General features: G+C 39.1%; 1 protein-coding gene across 11 annotated transcripts in view; it reads right to left on the bottom strand.

The window, feature by feature from the left end:
• ABCC8 (ATP binding cassette subfamily C member 8) overlaps window positions 1–20768 on the bottom strand; it is a 138113-nt gene that overhangs the window by 79392 nt on the left and 37953 nt on the right. For all 11 annotated transcript variants that reach the window (XR_012639854.1, XR_012639853.1, XM_074954916.1 and 8 more), the window contains exons 9-11: window positions 13158–13292; window positions 11414–11576; window positions 373–413 (exon numbers count right to left, since the gene is read on the bottom strand). Coding sequence is in view for 9 of the 11 variants with exons in the window: in XM_074954916.1 (XP_074811017.1) it covers window positions 373–413; window positions 11414–11576; window positions 13158–13292 (339 nt within the window). In the remaining 2 variants the exon portion in view is untranslated. The remainder of the gene's footprint in view (window positions 1–372; window positions 414–11413; window positions 11577–13157; window positions 13293–20768) is intronic.

Here is a 20768-nt window from a genome sequence, read left to right as displayed (position 1 = left end):
AGTTTAACCACCAGCTATGAATAACTGTTCTTTGAACATGGTATTTTAACAGTTTTGCACCAATTTTACAGTAATTTCACGCTGACCAAATTTCCCTAGTTTGCTTATGAGAATGTAATGTGGGACTGTGTCAAAAGCCTTACTAAAAAGAAAGCTACATCATGCCTACAGCTTACCCCTTTAGCCACTAGGGAAGTAATATTTAAAAAACCCCTTAGGCACTTCTTTTTAAATTAGCAAAAGCAAGTGAAATCAGATGTTTCTGGTGCAGCATTTGACAGATCTCAGTTTGGAATCTACCAGCCTTCGCTTTACGAAAAACCAGGTCGATCTGGCTTGTAAACACTGCTATTTAGAAAAGTTCATACTTACTATAAGTACAGCTGCAATTGGTATTGCTGCATTCATGAAAACTGTGAAGGAAAACATGCATCACTATTTAGATAGTTTATACTGAGCGGTCAAAAATATTTACAATACAATGAGTATACAATATAAACTAGTATTTGACTTTACCATGGCATTTCCTATGTTTAGAATAGGAGAAATACACAAATATTGTGGTAAATTTAACTACTGCAGCCAATATATTTGTATTTTTTTTATGGTGTCCACAGTATATTGCACTCCAGATTGTCAAAATACACAGCACCCATCAAATCACTGTATGAATAGATTATTGGTTTATACATTGCATTGCACTGTCAAGAGGAAGTTTTTCTTTTTTCTGGTACTCTTTTGGTGCGATAGGTAGCAATTGTGCCATTACTGACATATCCTCCACTCAGTAACATTCCAAAATAATTACAATCATGATTACAGTAACAGATGCATTTTGAGACAGGAGTTAACTGTCAGGTTACTGCTGAAAGATCATATTAATCCCTGGCTTCAATTGAGTCATTCCCTGTATACACCAGGAATGGATTTAGCCCATCCTATTTTGCTATATTTCAGGAAAGAATCATTTAAAGGTTCTATTATAAAATTGCAGGACTACAGCTTCCCCGTTAGTAAAAAATAACAAGGAAAGGGGCAGGTGTTGGGAAGAGTGACAGGTTTTTATACTGATATTTTCTTGTAACCATCTCTTCTGTGAGTCAGGGTTTGTGACCTAACGGAAGGGGAAAGGAGCGGGGTTGCTTAGGTACAAGAATCTGCAGAAAATGGTCCCAAAAGCTGCAGATCCCTGATGCTAGGGATAGAGCTGAAATTCTCTTCACATAGTGGGGAAAAAAGATGTTCTTGTGATTAAGGCTTGTGACCTGGGCTTCAGAAGACTTGGCTTCTATTCCAAGCTCGGCCACTGACTTCCTCTGTGACCTTGGGCAAGTCACTTGATTCTCTGACTCATTCTTCATCTAGGAGATAGGGATAATAATACTTGTTTTATCAGTCTTGTCCATTTAGATTGTAACCTCTTTGGGATGGGGACTGTCTCTTGATATGTATTTGTACAGTGCCTAAATATGATGGGGCCTACAGGTGCTGCTGCAATACAAATAATGAACTGTAGTTTCCTCTCTGTCCTCTAGCTGTATGGTCCCTCCTGTGGCATGGTGTCATTGATTTCCCCAGTATGGCCAGGTTATTAAGTACAGATGGTTGGGGACTGGAAAGAATGTGTGGCTTCTGGCTGGGGTCCACTTTCAGACCAGACATGAATATAAACTAACAACTTTACATAATGACTAATTATCTGTTTGGAAGCACAGGAAGAACCTTGCTTGTTTTTGTCAGAGTCAGCTGTGGTCACATCAGAAGCTATTCACTCCTCTATCTAAACCCATTTACTTGAACTTTTGTTTTGCCCAGTCTTATTTCACTATCTGAGTATAATTGAGAAAGAGAGAGAAAAAATTTAAAATCTATTGAAAAAATAAAGAAAACTAATTCCTTTCCCTTAGTTAAATATTTTTCTCACTATAGCAAGAGGTGAACTTAGAAAGGTCACAGATATCTCATTTATATATATTCTAGTAATTTGTTTTAAAGAGCCACTGATTTAATTAAGAATTTTGTTCTCAAGCTTCCTGCACCCACTAGTGGAAAGGCCTGGGATTTATGCAGCTATGCAATTTGTGCAATATGCAGTGCTGTTGTAGCCATGTTACAACATCCAAGGATATTAAAAAGACAAGGTGGGTGAGGTAATATCTTTTAGTAGACCAACTTCTATTGGTGAGAGAGAAGCTTTCAAGCATACACAGAGCTTTTCTTCAGGTCACTCTGTGCAATAGTTAACCCACAAGAATGGGAAAAGTAGCAGAGTCGTGTGGCACCTTGTAGACTAACAGACGTATTGGAGCATGAGCTTTCATGGGTGAATACCCACTTTGTTGGATGCTTGTAGTGGAAATTTCCAGAGGCAGGTATAAATATGCAAGCAAGAATCAGAACTTCTTCTCTGTACCCCAAAGGACAGTTATTGCCATCGTTGAGACTTCAAACAAGGGGAATTTTTCTTCTAAAACTCTCTCTCCAGCCCCAGAGTCCCGTATTTGCTCCTCCTTCACCTGGAGAACTCCCTCTCGAAACTCCCTGTCAGGCCTCAGATGATGTTATCTTGCCTTAGGAGCTCAATGCTGTAGAGGTCCAGTCCAGGTGCTGATTAGTACCCAGAACAGGAAACCCAAGCCAAACAGGAAGCACAAGGGACAGTCACTCAGACCTTAAAGTTTCAAAGCATATCAAGAAGGCTGAGAATTCTTCACCAGTCATTTATGCAACATGCAGAAGTTTTGAGACAGTCATATTCCTTCTGCTGGGGGAAATAGTCCACTTAGTGCATTCAGCTGGAAGAGAGAATGTCAGCATACAGCAACCGGTCACAAAATGGTCACTTTAGGGCTGCAGCTGCTTGTCTCTCTCCTGCTCCAGCCGCTGGACTATAAACTTATATTAAGCATTCTAATCAAGGAATTGAGGACTTTCCAATGATTTGGAAGCAGTCAGAGACTTGACTTAAGCCAGCAGTTTATTCCATCACTACTACAAGCCTGAACCAAGAACTTTGCATTTATTAGCTGGCCCTTTAAAAAATGGCAGAGACATTTCCACTACATGCATCCGACGAATTGGGTATTCACCCACGAAAGCTCATGCTCTAATACGTCTGTTAGTCTATAAGGTGCCACAGGACTCTTTGCCGCTTTCACAGATCCAGACTAACATGGCTACCCGTCTGAAGCTTGACAAGAATGGGAAAGACATCTGCTTGTTGTCATTACTGAACATAGCACTCTCTTAAATCTCTTTTAAGAAGGGCATTAGGCATATTAGGGATGAATTTATTAGTAGGGGAACTCTATATCCTAGTAAAGAGCATCGGGAAGAAGTTGGTAAAGTACACGTAGGAGCTCGTGAGGAACAGTGGGGGAAAAAAAGTCCTATTTAAATATAACACATGAAGGCAAGCAACAGAATATTGACAAAAATGCACAAGTGCTTATATTTAAATGCTAGAAGGATAAATACTAAGATGGGGGAATTGGAGTGCCTGGCATTAAATGAGGATATTGATATAACAGGCATCACAGAAATTTGGTGGAATTAAGATAACCAATGGGACACAGTAACCAGGGTACAAAAATATATAGGAATGACAGAGTGGGTGGCATCAGTGGGAGAGTGGCACTATATGTGAAAGAAATCACAGAGTCAAATAAAGTAAAAATCTTAAATGAACCAAAGTACCGTAGAACTATAGAACTCTGGATATAAATTCCATGCTTGAATAATAAGAGTATAGTAAGAGGAATATACTACCGACCACCTGATCAGAATGGCGACAGCAATTGTGAAATTCTCAGAGAGATTAGAGAGGCTACAAAGGCAGAAACTGCAAAAATAATGGGGGATTTCAACTATTCTCAGATTGACTGGGTATGTGTCACTTTAGGAATGGATGCAGAGACAATATTTCTATACACATTAAATGACTACTTCATGAAGCAGCTTGGAACCCACAAGGAAAGAGGTAATTCCTGATTTAGTCTTAAGTGGAGCACAGGATCTGGTCCAAGAGGTGAATGTAACTGACCTGCTTGGAAATGGTGACCATAATGTAATTAAATTTAACATCCTTGTAGGGGAAAAATTCCAAAGAAACCCACTACAGTAGCATTCAACTTCATAAAGGGGAACGACACAAAAATGAAGAAGCTAGTTAAACGGAAATTAAAAGGAACAGTCACAAAGGTGAAATGCCTGCAAACTGCATGAAGACTAGTTTAAAACATTATAATAGATGTTTTTAAACTAAATGTATACTCCAAATTAAAAAAAAAACCACAGTAAGAGCACCAAAAATGCAACCATGGCTAAACTATAGAGTAAAAGAGGTGGTTAGAGGCAAAAACGTATCGTTTAAAAACTGGAAGTCAAATCCTAGTGAGGAAAATAGAAAGGAGCATAAACTCTGGCAAGTCAAATGTAAAGTATAATAAGGCAATCCAAAAAAGAATTTGAAGAGCAACTAGCTAATTACATCAGAAGCAAGAAGCCTGCCAAACAGTCAATAGGACCATTGGATGATCAAGGATCACTCAAGGACTCTTTACATTAGTCTTTGCTGCAGAGGATATTGGATATGGAGGCCCCCACAGCCATGCCATTCTTTTTATGTAACAAATCTGAGGAACTGTCCCAGACTGAATTGTCAATAGAGGAGGTTTTAGAACAAACTGATGAATTAAAACAGTACTAAATCACCAGGACCAGATGGTGTTCACCCCAGAGTTCTGAAGGAACTCAAATATGAAATTGCAGAACTACTCACTGTGGTATGTAACCTATTGCTTAAATGAGCCTCTGTACCAGATGACTGAAGAGTAGCTAACATAATGCCAATTAAAAAAAAAAAATCTCCAGAGGCAATTCTGGCAATTACAGGCCAGTAAGCATAACTTCAGTACCAGGCAAATTGATTGAAACGATAGTAAAGAACAATATAAATCAGCCACATAGTTAAACATGATATGTTAGGGAAGAACCTATACGGCTTTTGTCAAGGGAAATTATACCTCACCAATTTATCAGAATTGTTTGAGGACGCCAACAAGCATGTGGGCAAGAGTGATCCAGTTGATATAGTGTACTTGGACTTTCAGAAAGCCTGTAACAAGGTCCCTCATTAAAGGCTCATAAGCAAACTAAGCAGTCATGGGGTAAAAGGGAGGGTCTTTTCATGGGTCAGTAACTGGTTAAAAGATAGGTAACAAAGTGTAAGAATAAATAGCCAGTTTTTACAATGGAGAGAGAGGTAAATAGCAGGTTCTCCCAAGGATCTGTACTTGGACTTGTGGTATTCAACATATTCATAAATGATCTGGAAAAGTAGGTCAACAGTGGCATGGCAAAATTTGCAGATGATACAAAATTATTCAAGATAGTTAAGTCCTAAGCTCACTGCAAAGAGCTACAAAGGAATCTCACTAAACTGGGTCACTACGTCACAAAATGACAGATGAAATTCAATGTTGAAAAGTGCAAAGTCATGCACATTAGCAAAAACAATCCTCACTATATGTACTAAATGATGGGGTCTAAATTAGCTGTTACCACACAAGAAAGAAATCTTGGTGACATTGTGGATAGTTCTCTGAAAACTTTCTCTATGTGTTCAGTGGCAGTCAAAAAAGGTTAACAATGGTACAAACTATTAGGAAAGAGATAAATATTAAAACAGAAAATATCATAATGCCACCATATAAAACCATGATACACCCACACCTTGAATACTGTGTGCAGTTCGGGCCACCCCATCTCAAAACAGATATATTAGAATTGGAAAAGGTGCAGAGAAGGGCAACAAAAATGATTTGGGGTATGGAACCACTAAAAAGACTGGGACTGTTTATCTTAGAAGAGAGACAACTTAGCGGGGATATGATCGAGGTCTACGAAATCATGCAAGATATAGAGAAAGTGTTATTAACCCTTCAGATAATACTAGAACTAAACAGTCACCCGATGAGAATAGGCAATTTTAAAACAAAACAGCAGGTTTAAAACTAACGTAAAGTAGTACTTCTTCATACAACACACAGGCAACCTGTGCAACTCATTACCACGGCCTGTTGTGAAGGCAAAAGTATAAATGGGTTCAAAAAGGAATCAGATAAGTTCATGGAGGAAGGTCCATCAATGGCTATTAGCCAAGATGGTCAGGGAGGCAACCCCATGTTTCAGGCGTCCTTAAACCTCCAACTGCCAGAAGCTGGGACTGGATGACAGGGCATCGATCACTTGATAATTGCCCTGTTCTGCTCATATTCTCCGAAGCACCTGGCACTGGCCACTGTCAGAGACAGGATGCTGGGCTAGATGGACCATAAGGTAATACATTGCTTCTTTCCTTGGGGGTTCCAAGCTGCTCCATGAAGCAGTCATTTAATGTGTATAGAAATTTTGATAGACAGACAGGCAGATTGGAATGGTAGAGTCATCCATTCTAATGTTCTTATATTTTGGCTTGGTAGAATTTGATTTTTATGGGGGTTTTATTATTTTTATAGCTATCTATATTTATTTTTAAGCATTGTCTCCAATTATTAATTTACATTTTCACTGTTCAAAATTATGGGTTCTAAGCATTTTTTCAATTTTTATTGATTTAAATTTTCACAGTTATAGGAAATTAAAAGGGGTCACACAATAATTATTTAATGTTTTTAATCTCAATTTCTGCTGTCATTAAAGTTTTATAACAGTTAAAAACTCAACTGTTTGGAATAGCCTTCCAAGGGAAGCAGTGGGGGCAAAAGATCTATCTGGCTTTAAGATTAAACTCGATAAGTTTATGGAGGAGATGGTATGATGGGATAACATGGTTTTGGTAATTAAATATTCATGGTAAATAGGCCCAATGGCCTGTGATGGGATATTAGATGGGGTGGGATCTGAGTTACCCAGGAAAGAATTTTCTGTAGTATCTGGCTGGTGAATCTTGCCCATATGCTCAGGGTTTAGCCGATCGCCATATTTGGGGTTGGGAAGGAATTTTCCTCCAGGGCAGATTGGAAGAGGCCCTGGAGGTTTTTTGCCTTCCTCTGTAGCATGGGGCATGGGTCACTTGCTGGAGGATTCTCTGCTCCTTGAAGTCTTTAAACCACGATTTGAGGACTTCAATAGCTCAGACATAGGTAAGAGGTTTTTCGCAGGAGTGGTGGGTGAAATTCTGTTGTGCAGGAGGTCAGACTAGATGATCATAATGGTCCCTTCTGACCTAAATATCTATGAATCTATGAAACTGTCAACATCAGCTGTCATAATATACAAAGCAAATATCCTCAAATCAAACTCTAAGAAGTTCTCAAGCAGTATTCTCTTACTTTGCCTATCTGTAAATTCCAAATATTATTGATGGAAATATTTTTTCTTCAGTTCATGTGTGTACAAAGAAGTCGATGTTTACTGACATTTACCGATAAAAAATCTACTTCTTCCAAGCCTAAGCATATTATAAGATACCTCATTGCACTTATCATAGGAAAATACCAGTAGTTTCGTAACACTAAAGAAAGAGGTTAACCTCAATTTTTATTTATATCCATTCCTGTCTTTTCCTCTCACCAGGCTTAGTCAATGTTCAGACAGTAAAAATATTCCCAAGTTATTTTATCTTCTCCTGCGGAATGTCCTCATTTGACCCTCAAACAGTTCTGGCTGACTCCCTGGCTGTCCTTTTTTGGACATGAACTCCCAGAAGGATTTAATGTGCTGTTAGACATTGGTAGACTATCCTTCCTGTTTTCAAACATTAAAAAAGATCTGTAATGAATCCTGAAAATGTCCTCCATTTTTTCATGTTCTATATATTTAAAAAAATGAATTTGTCATGTTGTAGCTCTAATTCTTATTTAGAGTATTTGCATTAATTAATATTGCATATATTTATATTTCCAGGCAAAAACTTGGTTAAAGCTAGAATTAAATTGTGAATATTGATCAATAATTAGGCAATTTTTTTTAAAAGAAAATGATTTCCCCCCTCCGTTCCCTCCCAAACAACCCACAAATGTTTAAAAGCCTGGAAAATTCAAAGTCAAGTTTACATTTAAAAAAAGATAAAATTAAATTTTTGTGCTGAAGTTCAAAACAACCTCAACTCTGTCCCCCATGACCTTCCTGCTGCACAGTTGTCATATGTATGAAATATGGAGAAATTATGATGCAGGATAAGGAATGTGTTCCTAAGGCCTTTAAGAAATTTGCATCCTGCAGCTGTGGGTTTCTTAAATCCACTAAGCCACTGTATTTGAAGTTTACTTGTGGGAGTTTTGAAGTACATAGATTTGGTTTTTGTGCATGTCTAAGCAGAGAACCCAGCAAAGTTTGGTCATGGATAGACCCTCTTCTGCTGCAGTCTGCCCACTGGCAATATTCTCCTCCAGCATATGATCATAACAGTGACCTATCCAACTGATTCACTTGCGGGTAGGGGGAAAATGGTTGTTGTGGGCAGGACTGGAGGTGAAATCCTGATTCTATGGAAGTCCATGGGAGTTTTGCCAGTTATTTCAATGGGGCCAACTAATTTCTTTAAATGAAACTATTTTAATGGTGACAGAGACAAGCTTTCTTGCAACCGACATGCTACAGCTGCACTGCATACATTTGTGAATTTCTCATTTACCAGCATTGTGTGAAAACTCACAGGAGGTGGTTATGCTGCTGGTAACAAATTCATTGTTAAAAAAGTCAAAACTTGCTTTTCACTGAAAATACTTTGCATCACTGCTAAGCTGTCCTCCTTGGTTTGATTCTGACAGGGGCAATTTATCAAAATCGATGGTAAGAGCCTATTTCCAAGAAAGTGCCTGCAGCATCCACTGCAGTTCCCTGCAAATGCAAAACTCTACATTTGTGTACATGAGTGAAGTGACAGACATTTAACTACCAATCTGTGTATTCAAATGAAGGTTCTCTTAAAGCCACTTCTCACTGATATACCCATAAGTGTTGCAAATGCATTTATTGTGATCCACTGAAAATCTGTTCCTCATCAAAGGTGAGGTATACTCAACTGCTTCCTCCTGTTCAGGTTATTGGTTAAGTATAGATAAGATACCATCTTCAAGATTCAACGTTCAGAACATTTAAGAACAAATTCTAGAAAATATCCAATTTCTTCTGCTCCCATTGTCCTGAAAAATGTCTATCCTTCCTCTTGCCCAGTGACACACAAAGTATCTCCAACATATCTCTCACCCTTTTCCCTTTACTTTTAAAAATAAAATCTTACACAGGCAACATATAGCTTTATATAGAGAGAAAAAGAGTGAGGATGACATCATCATGTATTACCACCACATTCTCAGGTGCAATATATATTTTATTGTAGTGAATTATGGTGATACCAGGTATATAGATACCAATGCTTATACACCACAGGGATAGGTACCTTAGAAATTTTGATAGACAGGCAGACTGGAATGCTAGAGTTATCCATTCTAATGAATTATGTTTACTTGATCAAGTGTTCTGCAAAACTCACCAAAATTAATTTCCATTGCTTTGTACTGCCAGGACAATAACCAAGAGTCTCCATCAAGTTTATCTCCACCTAGTTAATATCACAATAGTGCTATTTTTCTGTGCTGTTTTGAGTCACTATTGTGATTCTTAAGTTATTACTGGTGCATCATTTTTGGAGCTAATTTGTATTGACACATACTTGTATTTTTACACTATTGCTTTGAGACAATGAGGTTGACAAGTTTTCACTTATGGATGTGAACAACAAATAAAGAATATATATAAAAGACGTCTGAAACCCAGACAGCAGATCTAATGTTGGCTATGCCTGTCATTCTATTTATATCTATATTGAGAAAACTAATGAGTTCTGTGCCTTTATAATCCCCATATAGCCAGAGCATCAGATAATGTAAATCAATGCAGCTTTGTTGACAGGTTAAGGGCAGGTCTACTCTTAAAAAGCTGCAGTGGCACTCATGTAGCACTTTAGGGAAGATGCTACAGGGCTAATAGGAAAGCTTCTCTCATTGGCATAGTTAATCCACCTCCGTGAGAGGCCGTAACTATGTCGATGGGAGAAGTTCTCCCGTCAATATAGCTCTGTCTACACCAGGGGGCTAGGTCGTTATAACTGCATAACTCTGGGGTGTGGATTTTTCACACCCCTGAGCAACTTAGTTCTACTGATGTAAGTTTGTAGTGTAAACCTGGCCTAAGCTAAAGCAGCAAAGGTGCAGATACTCCTGACCTGAGGTGATAGGAACTTTTTACAACCTCTTCAATTATAGGCTTGGCTCAGCTCAACTCAAAGAGAGAGTAAATGCTTTACAGAAGGCTAAGAAATGAAGTAAGATTGAAGAGGGAATAAAAAAAAAGCTGGAATGCTGAAAATTGCTTGGGGTCTCACAGCTTCACACATCTCCAGAATGCTAGGATCCTGCTGAGAATCACCATAGTTTCATAAGGAAACCATCTAGGTTTTTTAGCTGTCTACTGTTCATAGGAAAAATCCCTATGAAGTCACAGACCCAGTTAAAGCAGCAATTAGGCAATTACTTCTAGTCTGTATCTACAGGAACTTTTTACAACCCTAAATGATGCACAGCAAGACACTGTGTTGTCCTGAATAAAACCAAGTATCTCTGCTTTGCCTTTGGCACTTCCCAACTCCAGTAGGATCCTATTACTGTTCCTCAGGCGGCAATACAGACTGCTTCCGCTGAGAAACCTCAGCTACCCTAGCCAGACAATTCTCAAAGTGAAAGTGCTATACACGCAGGCTTTTTCACCAGTGCATCACAGTGCAGCAACAGGCCCTAAATCCACTATTTTACACAAGATTTTGTAGGTTGAAGTTCAGATAATCCTGGATTACTGGGGCTGTACAAGAAATTGTGATGACTTTTCAAATCTGCAGACCCACGTACAAACGCTAGTTTAATTTGCACACATCACAAAACCATCACATGACTGACACTCTCCATTCCAGTGAGGCTCAAGACTGAAAAAAATAGAAAAAGTGATGTTACACAGGATTGGGGAGCATAGGCAGAGCCAGATGAGGCAGGCTACACAGCACTAAACTCCCCCAGGGAGCCCTCCTCTAGCTGCTGCTATTTGTCCTTCACCCTGACCTCCAAATTCACATTTTGTAAAAGAGAAAAAATTCCATGGATCACTTGAACTGACATTTTTTTAGATATTTAGTTTCTTTAGCCCATTAAGGACCTAATTATTCAGGGCACACATGCATAAACCTCATACAGGTAGAACTCTTTTGAATCAAAGGGAAGATCTGTGTGCACAGTAAGGAGTATGGGATCAGACCCTAAAGCAGTAGGATCTATGCCAGCTGAGAAATAGTAAACTCATTAGGAGGTAATAATGTACCAGTACATGAGCTCATCAGTGTGATAAGGAAGCAACTTACTTGATACGGAGGTATAGAGAGCAAAGGCCTTAAGGCTGGTCATTTCCTTTTGCCGGGTTTCCTCCACACTGCTGTGAAAGATGTGTTCCCACGCATAGAGTTTAAGGAGTTTAATGCCCCGAAGCATTTCATTTGTTTTCTTCAGTCTCTCATTGGAATATTCCTGCAACAATTACATGTAAATTAATTTAAGGAGGATTACTAGAGCACCTTAGAATGAGGATCTGTGTCACCGTGTAAGCTGCCTGCAGTCAACAGCAGGTTGCATACAGTAATCAGTCAATAATATCTTCAATGGCTCTGTCCATTCAACTTTCCCTTTCTAGGGGCATGATTTTCAAAAGTGTCTAGGTGACTTAGAAGCACAAAGTCCCACTGACTTTCAATGGGACCAGTGCTCCTAAATCACCTAGTTCCTAAAGACAATCTCACCCCTACATGGGCTTTCAGTCACACCCAGGGGTTGGTTTCTAGTGCCAAAAGTGTTTGCTGAATTTTCACTGTGTAATGAAATATCCCCACATAAGTAATTCTCAGTAACTGCTGACAATCTGAAATAAACATTTTTACATGGTAATTAAAAGCACAGACTGCTCCTGTATAATGTGCTAGTAATGATGTGCTAAACTGAACACATATGTCATTTCGAAATTCTTTCCTTTTTCTCCAAGGCAACCCATTACTGCTCAGATATGGGGATGAAGACCACACATCTAGATGAGTTGATACTACGGAAGATATTTGGAGGTGGGGATACGTATGCATAACTCCCACTAATACTCAGTGCTACGTGTGCATACTGAGGGCAAAGTAGATCTTAGGGAGAAAATCTTGTCCCCGGACCCCCTAAATGAGCTCACATGGCTGGAGAGGCAATGAAATAGTGATTCTACTGAGTATAGGGACAGGCTTCAGAGGGGGGCTCCACATTCTTTGTGCGGTGAAGCTCTGATCCGTGGCAACTTGGGCTGCAGCAGTGCAGGCGATTGGGTGGGGGAGAATTTAAGTGCAAGTCCAGGGCAGGGTTAAGGGATGACCAGTGGCTATGCAAACTATGGGGTTCTACTGATCAAACCCCCACATGTATCATGTTGCATGGCTGCTAGTACTTTTCAGAGGCTATAGTAACAGCTGAGATGTGTTTGTACCGATACTCTGTGACAATGGCGCTGGAACAGTTTTAATAGTGAGGGTGCTGAAAGCCAACCCCCTTACCCTGTTCTACCCCACCCCACTGAACTGAGGCCGACAGCTGGGACCCTGGGCGTGTGTGGCTGGCAGCCGGGACACCGGGGGTGCTGCAGCACCCCCGCACCCATAGTTCTCGCACCTATACTCTGTGACTTGGTTCTGAGTTAGAGTGAAGGAGTCCTTCTCCCTATGCCCCCTCCAACTAGGTTCATTTTTGGGGCTTTGTATGGGACAAGCATTTGGCTCTATTATGTACAATAGCATTTCAGTGGACAGAATGATCGTTGACTTAGTTTTAATTTATAAGATGGGAAAGGAGAAGAATGATGAAATCTCAAGTTACTTACTGTAAAGAGAAAAAAACAACCCTGTTTAAGAGAATAAATCTAAGACAAATTGTGTCCTTACTGCTTCTCTTTTCATCACTTTCACATCCTGCCCTTGACATACTAGACTGTTACAAAATCTTTGCCAGGTAGTATTTGGTCAATGTCATAGGCTTTGCTTTGCAATTCTAAATGCAGATGGATGAAGAAATACCAGAGATACTTACTAATGTGCTTCTTTGGGCCTGTGAGAGTTTCGTTGCCACAAAGTACTGGACAGGTGCAAGCACTATAATCACTACTGCTCCAATTAAGGCACTGATTCCAAGCAAGTAGTAGAGCAGAAGCACGCCTACAATAATCTGATGTAAGAAAGGGCGGAAAGACAAGGAATTACCTCAATGTATATGCACAACAAAGAATAAGCAGACAGTGAAGGCCATAAATGCCCCTGGATTGTGTGCTGAAAAACAGCAATTCACTATGACAAAGCCTGCCTCAGGGTTTCATGTTCAACCCTGGGAGTTCTGCTTGATATGCTGCATTACTAACCTACCACATAAAGTGTTTAAAATCATCAAAGCTATGCAATCTCCAAGGAAGGCATGTGGTCTGAACAAAGATGGGCGGAGTAGAGGTCAAGCCAAAGTACAAAAAACCCCAAAAAACGAAAACCCAAACCAAACCCAGCATTATGGTCAATTTACTCTGCTCAGAGTCCCATTAACTTACTACTGGTAGAAAAAGCACAGCTTGGTGTGGAAAAATATGGATGTTCCAGTGTGACTCTAAATAAACATACAAGGATCTTCTTCAATTGGTGGGCTGTGTGTTTTTAATCTCCGATTGCAAGAAGTTTAGAAAAGCTTGCTGTACATTTCTGTACTGCCTGGATTCCCTGCTACCGATAGTACCATATACCGAATATTGCAGTGTTCTGTACTGCAACAAAGCACCATAGGTGCTACAATAAACAATAAAAATAGTTGAAAATCTTTTCATTTGGTATTTCTTGCCATACTGTTGACAGTTTCTACAGCCCTTCCCCGCCCCTGCCGTGGTAATTGGATGACATGATGTGTCCTTTATTGCACGTGCACATAGTTTTGTCACAATTTTTGGCAGATTTAAGGTCTCCCCCCTTTTTTTTAAAAATTAACGGGAAACCTACAGCTCCAGGTTTGATCTCAATCTTTCAGTCCATGATGCATCGAAAAAGTCTAATTTAATTCATTGGGATTTATACACACAGAGTGGCAGTTTCCCACAATAGAGAATAGTATTAAAGAATGTTAAAAATACAGTTGATATTTTACTCATTTTGAATTTAAAGCAGAGAGCAGGATATTATATTGTGCAGCGATGGCACTGCTGCAGACAAAGGCCACACTGTACATTATAATGTACAAAGAAATAAGGAACAAAATCATTGGAGAATTCATGCCACCGAGAATCTCCACCTCAGATAAATTCCGCAGTAAACTTGTAAGAAGTTTCATGATCCTACGTGTCAGACACACAGTCCCTTAGCGAATGGAAACAGCCGAAGGACAAAACATTCATTGCCAGTCTATGCTGTAGGTATTGAAGTATAAAACTGCAGTGTAGACTGGAGAGGAGAATTTTTCCCTTAGATCCTATAAACATCATTATAAATGTAACCCATCAGGCAAGACATTCCCAGAAATGATGTACTAATGTACAAATGTGCGAACAATTTGGGCCACTGACATTCTATCCACCACAGATTGTATAAACTAAACTCTAACCTTCCACATAAAATGAGGGCATAGGACATAAGATAAGAAAATCAATTTCATGTGCCATTTCCCTTAAGTTTACTAAATTATATTTTTAATTATTTCCCTAATACTTTGCCTAATGGTTTCTCTGTATGGGTTCAGTCCTATAATGCTTACACATGTATAACTGCCACTGATGTCAGAGTTACATTCACGTTAGGAGAGTAGGATGAAGACCAAGCACATAGTTTCCACTGATATTAATGGGAGTTATGTGTGCATATGGAGAGGAAAACAGACTCTTTATTTTGCCCATTACAGTCTGAGCTTTTTCAATGGGTTAATGCAAAGCTTCCTTTGACCCTTTGCAGCCTTTCCCCCTCCCCACACCTCTGAATAATCCTTTGGCACATCTCTGCAGATTATTTAAAATGTATTAAAAGTTGACAATGCATACTTTAAAAAAAATTGCAGCGTTTACTTAGAAAAATACAGAGTCATGAAAGGTATAAGGGAGAAATATGCTGCATTACATTACAAAGGTATAAGGGAAGAATACACGCTGGACGGGAATCCTCTAGGAACAAAAAGTTAAATATTAATTGAAATACACTTTACAAACTGTTTGCAGTCATAAGGGTGTGATCCTACAAGTCTTCCATGGGCATGATTCATAGCACGCTGAAGTCAATGGGATTCTTTCCACTGACTTCAGTAGGGTGTGTTTCACTGTAGAACTGCCACGGAAGACCTCAATGTCAGTTTCTTGCATGGAGTTGTTTGTAGGTAGAGGCCCTAAATCAGTAAGGGGCAGATCCTCCCACCCAAGAGAGAGTCTTGGAAGGCTGTGAACACGCCATAGAACTCTCTGTGAGGAGGAGCCTGGCAGCACAGCTCCAACGAAGGCCAGAAACCCCGTGTATTCTTGAAGCCAGTGCAAAGGCACAGGAAATCCAAGGCACAGGAAATCCAAGTAGACAGCCGTAACCTTTGTGGACTGCCAAGGTCCATACAGTTCTCAGGGGATCCACTGATTCTGGGGATGGAACAGAGAGGAGGGGGAAACCCATTTATTTTATCTGCCACAGAGACAAACTTTGTGCTCTGCAAACTCATGAGATTCACTGTCCTAACTCTGGGAGTGGCCAGCATCTGGGACAGCAGGACTATGATCCTGTACTTTACAGTTGATTAAAAGTGATCCTATCCTCACCTTCTTCCCCATACTGTGATACAAGACATAAATGTCTTCAATATACAAAGCATACATTGGACAAAAATACCTTTGCAATAGAAGGGTGTGGATATTAGTAGCTGAAACATCTAATTATTATTGCAATGATAATGATAATGATTAATGATAATTATTGCAATTGATGTTGTAGCTGTGTTGGTACCAAGGTATTAGAGAGACAAGGTGGGTAAGGTAATATCAGTTGGTCCAATAAAAGATATTACCTCATCCACCTTGTCTCTCTAGAAGAGTAACTAGTCCTTGTTCTCAGCTCATTCAAATGTTATCTGGCAGCTAGCAAGTAGTTCTATCACAATTCCCAGAGGATCATGGTTTTAAAAAATCCTGTAATGAAACTTTACATAACTTCCTTTAAGCAAAACCTCAAAGCTCTTCTCTGCCCAGGACAGGGATATTTAGGACATTTTATCATGACCAAGAAACTCATTACTATGACTGATTCTGTTACAAATGAATAAAAACCTAGTGTCTTGAATATTTCATGAGGAGGGCACATATTTAGAACCAGTGGGTAACTGCCTTTTGTATGGTTTTAAAAGTAAAGTATGTTTGTAAAAATATAAATTATCCTTCTCAATGACTCGGGGGTTTAAGGATGTGGGATTTTCCATAGAGAAAGACGGACATCTGTGGCAGAAAGGTAAAAGCCCTTACAGGGCCTAATACTGCTCCAAGGGAATCTTTCTATTGACTTCAATGGGCTTGAATCAGGCAGCTACTGAAAGCAGTAGCAAAACTCCCATTCACTTCAGTTGGAACAAAGATAGGCTCAAAGTCCATGCACTTTTAGAAAAAAATATATAAATGCATAAATCTTCTAATCAAGGAAAAGTTATGAAGCTCATAAAAATGACTAAAGCGTTGGTTAAGTTTCTCCAAAGTAAAAATTAATTTGCTTTAAATAATTGCTTGGTTTGTTTAATTTTTGATTAGAAGACTCTTCTGAGCATCCCTTAAAGTGCTCATGCTGTATTATTAGGAAAAGCAATGAATGGATGTGGGGCAAAGGCATCTTGGAGAGGAGTGTGACAAACCTGACGCAGAATTCATTGATTTCTATAGCACAGTGCATTCAGTATGCAACAACAACACAGGAATTATCCTGATTTGCTGCAGAACACTGTCAGATAATAATGCATTTTAATGTAGATATATTTTTTGCTAGGTTGACAGGAAAGTTAGAACACTCACTGATATTGGACACAATATTTTCAAAAGCTAAAGGATTGTTGTATACTACACAAAACAAAATTATTCTGATTCTCAGTCACATTGAGGACCCTTGACACTGACTTGGCAGTTTAAAAGGAGCTTAAAGTAGGTGTAAATGTAACTTACACCCACATTACAGCCCTTTTGCACTTCCAGACTAGTGCAGGAGGGGGCCAGAGTGTAACTGAGAATCTAGCCTTATGTTTTCATCAAAGACACGGACTCTTCTATGTGTCTCAAAGCTCCTTCAGCAGTGCCTTTTTATCTGGGTACAATTCACTGTGTGTGTTTGTTGCAGGATAACTCTACAGCGAATGGACACAGTGCTCTAACATCCAGATTTCTTTTAAGAGCGAACAACCAGCCTTTCGCCATCTCTTCAATACAGTTACTTTCAGTTATAACTGTCCTCACAAGCTTTGCTGGAAATAATATTCATGAATGCACATGGGCATGCATACACACACACACACACACACACACACACACACACTCTCTCTCTCCCCCCCCCCCGGCCCCCACCTGCTCCAATAATGATCAGGTTCTCATTTATTCCCACAATATCAGGGAAATTCAGGGTTTAAGCACTACCATAAGTTTAAAAAACATATTTCTTTGTACAAACATTTTACTTATACTTGTTGAGAGTCACATCTTAGGCCTTTTATACCCGAGAAAGTTGCACTGTTTTAATGACACAGGTATAGTTAAAGTGGAACATACTAATATAACGGCATCCACACAAGGGGGTAACTATAACTATGCTATAGTTCTTCCCATCTGAGAAGGGGATTAAGCTATACTAATAGAAAGCACCTTTATACCGGTGCAAGGGCATTCACAATGGCACTTGTACTGGAATAACTGTATTAGTAAAATTAAAAAAAAAAATCAATCACACTGCCTAATGGACAGTTACTTTCAAGTGTAAACCAGACATTAGAGCATGAAGAGCCCAATGGAGCTGTCGTCATTTATACCAGATGAAGATCTGGCCCTAAATGTGAAGGCAACTAAAAAAAAATAGCTGCTACTTCGTAATTTGTTTACTACTTGTATTTTAGTCGGCTTTCTGCATAGCCAGGCTCCCTTCTGTGCCAATAGACATTATTCTCAATTCTCATGCATTAACTTGACATCTGAGGTCTGATGCAGCTTCTGTTGGAGTCAATGGGAGTTTTGCCACCGAGTCACCCAGAATTCCTCCTATTCTCGCTCATGTCATGGCTTAGAAGAGCTTCAATCAAGCACAATATTATTAGAATGATAACAGAAAGTGTAAGGGAATACATTATATATTTCAAAAGTGTGAGCAATCTCCAGGCATTTCAAGAGGAGATGATTAATTGGATTGCAAGGGAAGAAATAAAGCCTCCTAATCCAGAAAACATCACTTCTTCCTCTCCACATGGTCTTCTAATAACATTCAGTTCAGTAACACATGAAGTAACTTTACTTGACCTTTCCTCACTCCCAGCATTGACTGTTAAATATAACTTCTGAACTGCAGTAGAGGGAAATGGGTTCAATGAATAACATTGCTTTGCTTGCTCAGATAATTGTTTGATTCAACCCTCCCATTTTTGATGAACCAATTCATTTTTCTGTACAATAACATGACAATTTATTCCTGTAGTCCAGACACTGGCAACAATAATCATAAATGGGGCAGATGAGGATATGCTGAAAGACACTGTTGTGAAAAAGAACTAGGTATAGCTGGAAAACAACAATTCTATTATGTGAAAAGTTTTGAGGTTTCAACATTTGTTTTTGATCCACAATTGGGATGAAACAGAGATCTTTCAATTCCCCACCCACCCACAGTTAGGGCCCTCACCTGGAACAGAGCAGGAGTACTTGTGGCACCTTAGAGACTAACAAATTTATTTGAGCATAAGCTTTTGTGAGCTACAGCTCACTTCATCGGATGCATGTAGTGGAAAATACAGTGGGGAGATTTTATATACACAAATAAATTTGTTAGTCTCTAAGGTGCCACAAGTACTCCTTTTCTTTTTGCGGATACAGACTAACACGGCTGCTACTCTGAAACCTGGAACAGAGCAGTCACCCATATCCCAGAACATATCCTAGGTCAGTGCTCTAACTTCCTGGCTACTAGCTATTCGGGCCAATGGCTATTCTAGACTCATTCACACACCAAAAATTCCATCCTGGACCTGAGAAACCTATTTAATGAATCTGCATTTTCTGATGAAAAAATGTTTAATCAGTAACTTCCTAACCAGCTCTAGAAGTAACATTTTCTTTACAACATCTAGCCTATTAATAAGTCCCTCCGTTCTTTTGACTGACAAACTTGGCTATAGCTACTTCAGTCTGATTTGAGAGTTGTGCAAGTGACAAACCAAGCTAGGGAAAAGATTTTATGAGGGAATCCATTGTATTGCCCATGCAATGCAAGCACTCTTGTGTTGGGGTCTTTACCATGCCCTTAATCTGCACATGAAACTCCCATTTATGGCAATAATTCTAAAGTGAAACATACATTTTAGTGACGCAATAATTAATGCTCTATTTGTGGAGAAAATGTAAGACAATTTTTGCACTTTTCTTTTAAAAACACTTTTATAAATAATAAAAGTAGTAAATGATTTATTTGCATTAAATTTTACACACATTTAGATCTTGGTATGAATTTAGGAACAGGCTTTGCTTGAGCTCTGCAGACATTATATGGTTTGACTGTTTCATTTTTGCCCTTGCAGTTTTCAAAATATTGGAATTGCAAACTAGTACCTCCCAATTCTCTGAGAAATGAAAGTCTAGAAAGGCAGGAGCATAAAATAGCTGCCTTTTATTGCAAATTAAAATTCCAGGGAAGCTGAATAATAATGCTTAGATCTCCAAGTGCTTTACAAAAGAGGGCATAAGAATCATTATTCTGATTTTAAAGATGCAGACACATAGGAACAGAGATGTTAAAGTGGCTTGCCAAAGGTTAGAGCAGCAGCACCAAACCCCAGATTTATTGACTTCAAGGCCAGTGCCTTATCCACTGGACTATTGTGGTATCATCTATACAAAATGTTTTTTTCTGATCCAGTAGCCTTATTCCCTCAATGCCTAATGGATGATTACATCATCAATACCCATATGTTCACGCCAGCTGCATCCTCATGCATACCCTCATGGAAATTATACCTGCTTGGGGCAGGAGTAATCACCATGAAGCTCAGAGCAGCTGAGTTAGACTACATCCATTCTTCTGACTTTTAGACTATCCAGACCATCCCCTGTGTAACTCTGCTCACAGAGTACCTTTGCAGTATGAACAGAAATATCACTGATGTACTTGAAACTGAACTGTCTACTTTAAAAAGCAGCATATTAATTTAGAGTCTGTTGTCTCTTTCAGTGTTGAGAATTTATATTTGTCAGGGGGGAATTCTTGGCAAAAACAAAAAAAGCAGCCCAACAAATACAATCGGAGTTGCTGTATTTATGTCAGATGAAATAATTTCCATACAGAGACACTGTAGTACCATCAACCTTCTCTCGAAATTCCCAGTAGGAGTTTGGGAGATTTCTATGGTTTTGTTAAATATGGACTTTTCCAAACTAAGTAATTTTCTCTCTCTCTCTCTGTTTTAGTGGGTTAGACA

The sequence above is a fragment of the Natator depressus genome, chromosome 6 (genome assembly GCF_965152275.1).
Source record: "Natator depressus isolate rNatDep1 chromosome 6, rNatDep2.hap1, whole genome shotgun sequence".
Classification (NCBI taxonomy): domain Eukaryota; kingdom Metazoa; phylum Chordata; order Testudines; family Cheloniidae; genus Natator; species Natator depressus.
This window is presented reverse-complemented; position numbering and strand designations above follow the sequence as displayed.